The following is a 10327-nucleotide window of genomic DNA, read 5'->3' as shown; positions in this document are numbered from 1 at the left end:
TGAAAAATATGCTTAGACTCAAGTGTGCATGTGTTTGTGAGTGAGCTTCAGAGGTTCTGCGTATGTGTTTGTCAGTGTGAAAGTCTGTTTCGTTTTGCTGTGTAGCAAGAACGATCACGTTCTTACTGTGTGTTTGTTAGTGTGAAAGTCTGTTTCGTTTTGCTGTTTAGCCAGAACGATCATGTTGTCAGTGTGTGTCTGTGCGAGTGAGAGCATAGTTTTGTTGAAAGCCTGTTCAAGTTGGCCTGCCTATGCACAAGTCCATGAATGTGTGCGTGAGTTAGTGCGTGAACCCTGGACCATATTTTTTTCACTACAACTAATTTGGAAAGGGGGTTGGGTGGGGTGGGAGGGGAGGGGAGGAGAGGAGAGGGTTGTGGGGAGGGGGGGACGACTACCTGGCCAATGGGAGCTGGCCAACCAAGTCACATGGGACATCAAGAACCAGGAAGTCTTTGCACGTCTCCTGTGTGCCTGACAAGGCTGATGGCTGCCTACCTGTCTGTGGGTACGTTCCAATATGTGACCTTGAGTTCTCCGCTTGTGTTTCTGGCCTCGACTCGCCTCCTGGCCTCTCCTTCGTGGAGAAAACAATAAAGTTTCCCAGCTGTCAGCCTACCCACAACAACTTTTGGGGGACTGTTTTTCATTCACCATCCCAATTGCAAATGAGAAAATGACTTTACAATTGAGCTTTTGCGAGATATTGAAATATAATGCTGATGCCAGTGATGTCATGACAACGTATTTCTTCCTGGTATGAGGCCACAAGCACAAGTGGAGGACGAAAGGTTGCGTATTGGAATTCACCCTGTCTGTCTGTATGTCAATCATGCTTGAGTGATGGACTCTTTTTGACACTTGATTGCGTTGCCAGACATTGCTGCCTTATTTCGAGGTACCTCTGCTCTGTGCAGTATTCGAGAGGGATTCCAGCACCAGTAGCAGTGTTTCTTCACCATCGTAATGCTGAGATGTTAAGACAAACAAAACAAAAAAAATCATGTGAATGGAACTTTCTTATTGTCATGTTGAAAGATGTCAAGTTTTGTTCACTAATTTTCTTTCATTCACAGTGGCATTCTGGATGTTGGTGGTGTGGTTGGTTGTTTTTTTTCTCCCCTCATCCCCCATAGAAGCTCAACTGGAAACTTGACTGTTTTTCTCAAGTTGTATTTTATTTTTACCTCTGTAGCCTTAGCCCCTTAGCCCCACATGCCACCCTCCCCAAAACCCAACATGTACATAATATTCATTTATGTATATCACCAAGTTTGCGATGCCACAGAAGACGATCTCTGCAAAATCTGTGAATGGGCAGTGAGAAATTGCAATCCATTTGGGTTAGAAATTCCTTGTTTTGATCGTTTGTGCGGCATAGCGAACAAGCCCAACATGCCCTGACCTCTGTGCCTGGTGCTATACGCCCCTCCCACCTGTGATCTCAGGTAATGGCCCTGTTTATGATGCCGCATGTTGCGCAAATCTACGCAGTGCACATGCACACTATGCAATGGCAGGGCATTCTGGCTGGAAATCTCTGACCAGAAGGCATTGTAATTTTGCAGTGCGTATGGTGCGTTGCGCAGATTTTCTCAGCCTGCGCCGTCACGAACAAGCCCAATGTCAGTAAAGAGCGGAGAGGGACGGCGCACATACACACACACACACACGCACGAGTGTGCCTTGTTCCGGAATGCTTTGCACTGTTGTTGTGGAACATGATGACGTCACAATGAGAATACTCGCCAGCTTCCCTTGTGATTGGTTCTCCTTAGCCATATGTCTTGGTCGCTAAGTAATGATGATGATGATTCAGTAGAAGGTTGGCGTTCCACTGGCCTTGTCCACATTCAGAGACATCAACTCTTATGATAAAAAACGTAGGAGTTATGTTGTTAAAATATTTCCCTTTTTTCCCTTTGTTTTATTAATTGGATGAGTGTCATAAAATGAATGTCTGCAGAGGGGACTAATCAAGTTTTTTTTTCTTCAGCGATGTAATTATTAGAGGAGAGTGCTCATCCATTTTTTTGTCATTTCCTTTGTAAACAAAAATGTTATGGTCCATGGCGGGGAATGAAAAGAAAATAGTTGAATTTGTGTTTTTTAAGATTAGCGTTTTAATTTTCCGGAGTGGGGTGTGAATTACAAATCAGTCGATGATGCACATTGGTGGGATACTCAAGTCATGAATACGAATAGCCTTAATCAACTGCACAGGTGAAAACATTTATTTTCAAAGTTTTGCAGGTAATAAAACTGTAAAAAAAAAATAAAAAAAAAAATGTTCTCTGTTGTCAAGTGTCTCAATCAAAAACCTACAATTCCATGCACTCTGATTAAGAACAATTTGTCTACACAATAGATCTCCACACAGTTATGATGTCCTGATTTAATACATTTTATTTGTTTGTATGTACTTTGAATTAAAACATTTTGCATTTATACATTCACCTTTTACATGACCCATATTATTATACACACTGTACAGACAGAGCTTTGGCACAGACTGGTCTAGTGTTTGGCCCCTCCCTTGCGCATGTGTTTGGAATTTGCATGTCCACAGGGGGGCGCGCTAGGTCCGTACATCATGAGAAGGCATTTTGAATGTAATCAGTGGTGTTGAACCTGGTAAAAAAAAAAAAAAAGCCTTTGAAGCACTGAACAAGATTAAGTCCTCAACTGATGCCCAGTCTAAGCTCTAGGAAGGAACGCAGGAAATAATACCCTACCTAAAATGACATTAAGAAATAAAGCATATTTCACAAATCACAGCCTCGCTTTATTCATTTGCCAACTTCATGGATTTTCTTCTTTCATTCAGAAGGCTAGTACACCAATCCGACAATCCGTGGGCTACCGTTTTTTCGTCACATCTCCTGTAGAGGGAGTTCCACAGAAAGCTGATAGGAGGGGCTATCCTTACACATCGACAGACAGCTGTTACAAGGAACAGGGGGAGCTCTGTTCACACTGAGCCCAATCTGGGCCAACCCAACGTGCAACTTCAGTTATTTTTATTGTGGATCCGAAGCTGCATTGGAAAACTACCCCGCGCAGACGAATAAACGCAGCAGTGTCAACTTCAAACTAGCGCTATTTTGGCGTTTTGTTCGCTGCCTGGCCGCGGACTGATCTGTGAGTACGCAGCGCAGCAGCCGACGCTGCTTCTCGGCTACTAGGCGGATAGGATCGGGCGAGGAGGGGGTTTGGCACTGAGGCAGCGCTAAGGAGGCTGCGAGTGGGACTCGGCGCTGGATGAGCACGGCCTTTCGCTCCCCAGCGGCCTGCCATGGGGGAGACCAAAATCATCTACCACCTCGACGACCAGGAAACTCCCTACCTGGTCAAACTGCCCATTCCAGCGGACATAGTCACTCTTGCGGACTTCAAAAATGTCCTCAATAAGCCCAACTACAAATTCTTCTTCAAGTCCATGGATGATGACTTCGGGTAAGGGTTGACATCACGCATGTGCTATTCCTATTCCGCTCGTGTTCTGTTTTGTATTACCTTCACGCAACATTGCACTTCCTAACCCTATGGTCCATGACCCGGGTGGCTGTAACGTTATTGTTCAAGATTTACGATAATGCCAGACACTTTTCTGCATTACTGCGACCACTGACGCCTCACACACCTTGTCCTCAGTCTTGGCAGATTCTTTCACAATAGCTGCAGCCCAGTGACTGCAAAATGCAGTTTTGTCATATTGTTTATTATGTTCTCGTGTTTGCCTTGAATTTATTTTAATGCACTGTTTGTTTTATTTTATAACCAACCATTTTTGGAAATGGTAGGGTTTATAGTTAGGCTATAACCCAGTAGTAACATGGGCTGCAATAATTGAGCTACAGTTGCGAGTCTGAGATTTTTTTTAAGGAGGGACCATGCGCGTTTGGGAAAGGAGGGTGTCTGTGTTTATGTCAAAAATGAGGTTTTACAAGGCTTCCAACCTCAACCCATAGGCCGATGGTTTGAGAGAATGGAGTGGAGGAACAACGAAGCTAGTCGGCATGTTAGCAACTTACAAAAGCCTTGTGCACAGAGAACGTGCTCAGCGGGTGGCAATGACTATGTCAGTTTTGGCAAACCCATCTGGGTCAACACAAACTAACTTCAAATTGTCTGCACTTGTTTTCGTCATGCTTTCTGAACACGCAAGACTCGACAGCCCCGTTTTGTGTCTTCGCGCAATGACTTGTTTACTCTGTCTCTGACAGCATTTTGAGTTGGTTTATGAAGTGGAGCCCGAGTAGGCAACACTATTTCGAATTATTTCCTGTTTTAGTCATCCTGATAATAAGATCTACATAATTTCTATTACACGGTCACGCCAGAGAAACTATGAAAATGGCGCGGATGAGGACCAGAGGGGGAAGGTTGATGAACTAGACTCTTTTGTTATATAAAAAAAGAAGAAAAATAAGGGACATGCCCTTTTGTCCCGATTAGTCTCTGTTACGCACAAGCAGTGTTCAACAGTAATCACGTCTGCCGACTTGTTAAAATGTGTCAGGGAGAGATAAGAAGGGCAGTCCCTGAATGGCGAATACTGTACTTAAAGAAGGAGCGGTTTATGAAGACTCTGGAATGCTGGCTTGGAAATACTGTATCATTCGGGAATAGTTTGCGCACTGATCCTTTGAGCAGATTTATGTTCGAGTCCCCAAAGCCCGCATTACTGTCAAACGGCTGAACAGCATCCTTCTGCTAAATTCAAATCCATACAACTCGGGTTTGGTTTACTTCTGTTGGTCTGTCAGTGTAGTTTGTTTCCCCAGCATTGCCTTGCCTGAGCCTCTCAGCTAGCCCACAAACAAACACACTCACAAAACACGACTCTAGCGCAACTGGCGTTTCTGTCCAATGTTACTGAGGCAGCAGCTTCCAAGTTCCAAATCAGCTTCTCAAGGTGAATAGCTAGTCATTGTTCCAGACCCTCTAACCTAGACACCAGCATGCTCGCCTTTCTTTTTGAGGCCTGCGAGTCGACGAAGCGCAGGCAGCGTGCTGAGGCGGCAGGAGCTTCCCGGCATATGTTCCACCTGCGCGCGCGCTTGGTGATGACAGCGAAGATATCAACAATTAGCTATTGTCACGCTGCGCATAGTTCTAGGTGTTTCGCGGGGTTTTACACATTCTTCTTCATCATTCATTTTACTGATTCATAATTAGCCATTTGTTATCATTGATACATATAACCCATTTTTGAACTTGAACATGAGATCACGTCAGCCTTTGAATAACAATGTCATCGATGAGCTGAATAAGTGAGTCACAATCATTCCTGGGCATTGTAGATCCAGTTATGCCAGGTAGTAGGCTAACCTACTTGTTGATGGCTGACTTCATCTCAGGTTACCGTCCTCAGGGCGAACGTCAGCGAGGAGTCATGGGTGCGTCATTGATTTGTTTCTTGTAAGGTTATTGGTTTGACCTCTGTGTGTTTCTGCCGCGAAGCGGTAAATTGCTTACATCCCGACATTAAAGAAACAGCAAATCTCTTTTTTTACTCCCACCACCACGGTTCCACTGCACCACTGTGGTGCACTAGATTTCATATCTTTCTGACCCAAACCTCTGACATTTCAATTTCACAGGTAGATTCAAACAAACTGACAAGCATGCACAGTCACACACCTGGATTTATATTTATGTGGAACTCATGACAGCTTGACATCTGTTTCATTATTTAGAATCCTGTGTGTGTCCACACACACACACACACACACACACACACACACACACACACACACACACACACACACACACACACACACACACACACACACACACACACACAGGGATAAGAGAGAGGGAAGGTAGAAATAAGTGCACAGGTTGTCGCCTTTCTGCACAACTGCTGATAAGGAGAGTCAGATACCAAAGCATCCACGGACATCCATACCCCCCCCCCCCCACACACACACACACACACACACACACACACATATACACAGAGAAAGAAGAGGGGTGCACAGACTGCAGAGGATAAGGATGACTACACACACACACACACACACACACACACACACACACACACACACACACACACACACACACACACAGAAAAGACAGGTAGGCCTATACAGAGGATATGATAAGGATGACTTCTTCACACACACATACACACAGAAATAGAGGTGTACAGTGAGGATAAAAATGGCCTCTTGCCCGTGTGTGTGACTAGATAACCTTTCTTTCTTTATGACTGCCAGTGCAGTGCAGTGCCGTAACCGTTAAAGGCTGGGCACGGTCTGACTGACTCAGGGCCACGTGCTGGAACAGCGATAGCAGCCGTGATTCACTCATACCGTCACATCACCATCGCCACCACATGACAGCTTGAGGGATGAGGCTCTGGGAAAATATAATATATTAATCAGACCAAGCAGCAGCAGGTACGGTGGGCTGAGATGACACTATGATCTCTGTAATGACGGGCATCAGAGAACGTCAGGGGAACTCGGGTTGATTGATGGATTTTCCCGACTGATTTGACTGATTCTCTGATTGAGTGAATTGGACAGCTTCACGCATGACCTTCTGTGACCATTTGTATTGCCAGATTGTCATGTTCAGTTTTAATTATTGCTAGTTTTGTTATTATATGCTTACAAAAAAATACAAATAAAAAAACTGTGTAATGCAATATAAAAAAAAATGACACTGTATTCAATTGAGATAGGAATGTCTGCACTATGGTTGCACCCGAATCCCCCCCCCCCCCCCCCCACACACACACACCTCTGAAAAACTCCAACATTAATTAGTTTTCATTTCTTCAGTATAATGGTTCTTTTATAGTGAAGGTTCCTGTGAAGGCCAAATAGCTCCTTCTTTCAAATATGAATCATGTGATTGGGAAGTGGCTTCCTCCGTGTCTGCCCTCCTGGCTGGCTCCAGCACACATGTGATTTTCATTCCTCATTTATCAGGAATCCCTAATTTTTCCAAATGGAAAAAATGCATTAATAAAAACCACTGTCACCACCGCAGACAGAAAACTCAGTGTGTGAGTGACACTATATACGCTGTATATTTTTATGTCCTCTTGCTTGTGTAGCCTGGTTTGCCAATCATAGCCTAGTCAGTGTTTCTCAACCTTTTTTGAACCAACGCCCCCTTGGGAACATCACAAGCCTCCCAACGCCCCCTTGACCTCGTCATAAGCTTGACAACGCCCCCTGTTGTATAAGCAAATTAAATGCCCCCCAATGACAACTAAGCACCACGCCCTCTTTAGCTGCATCCTTATCAATGCCCCCCTAGAGCTCCCCAACACCTCCTTGGGGGCTGTACCGCCCCCGTTGAGAAACACTAGCCCAGTTCATGGCGAAGGTTCCTCTAAAAGCCAAAAGAGCTTTTCTTCCAAATGCGGATGATGTGAGTCCGGCGTGGGCGCATCATCATCTCCATCTTCCGGCCTCCTGGTTCCTCTTGGCATATCAAATGGGTATTAATTGCATCCTGTTAGCCAGTGTGGTGGTGGTTGTCATGTGGTTGTTGCATGGGTGCCTGCCTGCCTATCTATCGTGTTTGATTGAGGAAATGGACAGCTGATATCTACCGTTCATCTCTGCAGGGCTGGTTTGCATCTCGCTCACTCACCCTGCTTTAGCTTCGCTCCAGCTGCTGTCAGTGTTGCCAGATTGGGCGGTTTTCCACCCAAGTGGGCTGCAAAGGATGGCTATGTGCGGGCGGGTATAAATGGGTGAAAACAAAGGGCATTTGGGTGCAGATTTATGGCCATAGAAAGCAATAGAATGTTTGGTTGAAATTCGGGAGGATTTAGTGCCTCCAGGCAGGTTTTGAGCATTTTTTGGGGCTGGAAATCATCTGACATACTGGTAACCCTGCCTGCTGTCTGATGTATACATTGGAAGGCCTTGGTTGCATCTCTGTCTTCTGTCCTCCTGGCTTCTCTGAGGTATACATGTTGATTCATTGTGTCCTGTTTGGCAGTGTGGTGTTGGTTGTCAGGGCCGCTGACAGCTTTGCCTGGGCCCCATTACAAAGTCATCTGAAATGGCTCCCCACCCAACAATGTAGTAATGAGGAGGACCCAATTTCGGCCCCCCCTTAGCTCCCTGGGCCCAGGCCAACTAACACTACCTGTCCGCTTCCCTGGTAGTTATGTGGTTGTTGTGTAGGTGTTTGATTGAGGAAATGGGCTGCTTCTAACTACCATACATCTTTCAAATGCAATTCTGTATGTCTATCTCTACCCTGTCTGTCTGTCAGTCTCTCTGCCTCCCTACCTGTCTGCCTGTCTGTCTGTCTGTCTGCCTGTGTGCCTGTCTGCCTGCCTTATCCATTGGAAGGCCACGGGTGGCAGGCAGAGTGCAGGCAGATCCTCATGAAGATACAGCAGCAAAACACAGCATGTCCAGCTGGAGATCTGGAGCACGGCCCAGATACACATCTTTTTTACTTGGACACACGCACGCACGCACGCACACACACACACACACACACACAGGTGTGTGTGATAATGCAGGCCAGGCCAGGCCAGTCTGGGGTGTGTCGCGACTGCGGGGAGTCAGCAGCGGTGGCTCAGGCCCCTGGAGTCTGCAGATGGCAGCTGCCGAGACAGAGTGTGTTTAGCCTGCAGTACACACACACACACACACACACACACACACACACACACACACACACACACACACACACACACACACACACACACAAGTTAGCACACAGGACAGGAGCCCTAATTTCGTCCCTTGTCTCCATCAGATATCAGTGGAAAGGATACAACCTGCTGGAGTCGTCCAATTAGTGTGTGTGTGTGTGTGTGTGTGTGTGTGTGTGTGTGTGTGTGTGTGTGTGTGTGTGTGTGTGTGTGTGTGTGTGTGTGTGTGTGTGTGTGGACACCAGACAGACATAACATCTTAAGTCCCCACTTATGCGCACATATTTGACATACACACACACGCGCGCACGCACGCACACGCGCACACACACACACACACACACACACACACACACACACACAGTCCCCTATACTTACACACAGACAGATGGGCCTGTTTGTCCCCTGTGACCTGTGTCAAGTCATCCAGCTCCTGGTGTGGAAATAGAGACACTTACCATCCTTCTGAACACACACATTTGCAGACACATGTACGCTTGCGTGCATGCGCACACACGTGCACACAAACGCACACATGCGCGCGCACACATAAACACACACTCAGTCCCGAAACACACACACACCGAACCGAAACACACACACACACACACACATCCCGAAACACACACACACACACACACACACACACACACACACACACACACACACACACACACACACACACACACACACACACAGTCTGTCCCGAAACACAAACACACACACACACACACACACAAACACAGTCCCAAAAAACAAACAAACACACACACACTCCACAACGGATCCCCCCACCCCTCCCTCGTCATTCCATCCTCTAAATGTCTCAATCTGGCATGGATCTGTGTTGGCTGGAGCCATTCAGCTATGTCTGGACAGGACACGCTAAAAGGGATCACCTGCCCTTGTGTGTGTGTGTGTGTGTGTGTGTGTGTGTGTGTGTGTGTGTGCGCGTGTGTGTGTGTGTGTGTGTGTGTGTGTGTGTGTGTGTGTGTGTGTGTGTGTGTGCGCGCGAATGAGAGACGGAGAGAGAGAGAGAGAGAGAGAGAGAGAGAGAGAGAGAGAGAGAGTGCGTTTGTTTATTCGGAGTAGCCTGGGGCTGTGTAAGGTGGTGAACCTGCATTAGTGAGCGTTAGTCTGTGTCTGAGGTGCCAAACACACAAAGGTGGACCTCTACACGGTCACACCACCCGCTGCACAACAAGACAGAGGGGAGAGAGAGAGAGATAGAAAGAACAAGAGAGAGGGGGAGCAGAAACAGAAGAGGAGAGGGATAGTAGCATGCAGAGAGAGAGAGAGAGGGAGAGAGAGAGAGAGTGGGGGAAATAGAGGTGAGGGATAGGGTGAGAAGCTTGGCTTTCAAAGCAAGCCAACAAATCTAGAAGATGCTGTGCAGGGATAGCAAAGGAGCAACAGTTTATTGGTTTTACTTTTCTTATTTGACTCCACGATTAGCTCAGTGTCTTCATAGCGAGAAAGACAGATATTTGTTGATATCATTTGTTGAATCGCTAGATTTACTCTAAAAAAAATATTATTTTAAAATATGCATTTATTACAAATGCATCTCTTCAGCCAATGCTTTGCCAGTGCCAAATGTATTTTGAATTGAATTTCAATTTGAATTGAATTGAATTGCATTTAATTGAATTGAGAAGATGAAATAGAAGAGCCGTCGTAAGAGAG

General features: G+C 46.0%; 1 protein-coding gene across 1 annotated transcript in view; it reads left to right on the top strand.

Moving 5' to 3' along the window:
- The first annotated feature begins 2964 nt into the window (after positions 1-2964).
- Positions 2965-10327, top strand: part of LOC134454501 (segment polarity protein dishevelled homolog DVL-3) — a 64960-nt gene continuing 57597 nt past the window's right edge. The window contains exon 1 of the mRNA XM_063205552.1: positions 2965-3456. Within this exon, the coding sequence (XP_063061622.1) occupies positions 3296-3456 (161 nt within the window). The 5' untranslated portion in view covers positions 2965-3295. The remainder of the gene's footprint in view (positions 3457-10327) is intronic.

The sequence above is a fragment of the Engraulis encrasicolus genome, chromosome 8, assembly GCF_034702125.1.
Source record: "Engraulis encrasicolus isolate BLACKSEA-1 chromosome 8, IST_EnEncr_1.0, whole genome shotgun sequence".
Classification (NCBI taxonomy): domain Eukaryota; kingdom Metazoa; phylum Chordata; class Actinopteri; order Clupeiformes; family Engraulidae; genus Engraulis; species Engraulis encrasicolus.
Note: the sequence above shows the minus strand (reverse complement) of the source record. Positions and strands in the feature narration are given on the sequence as shown.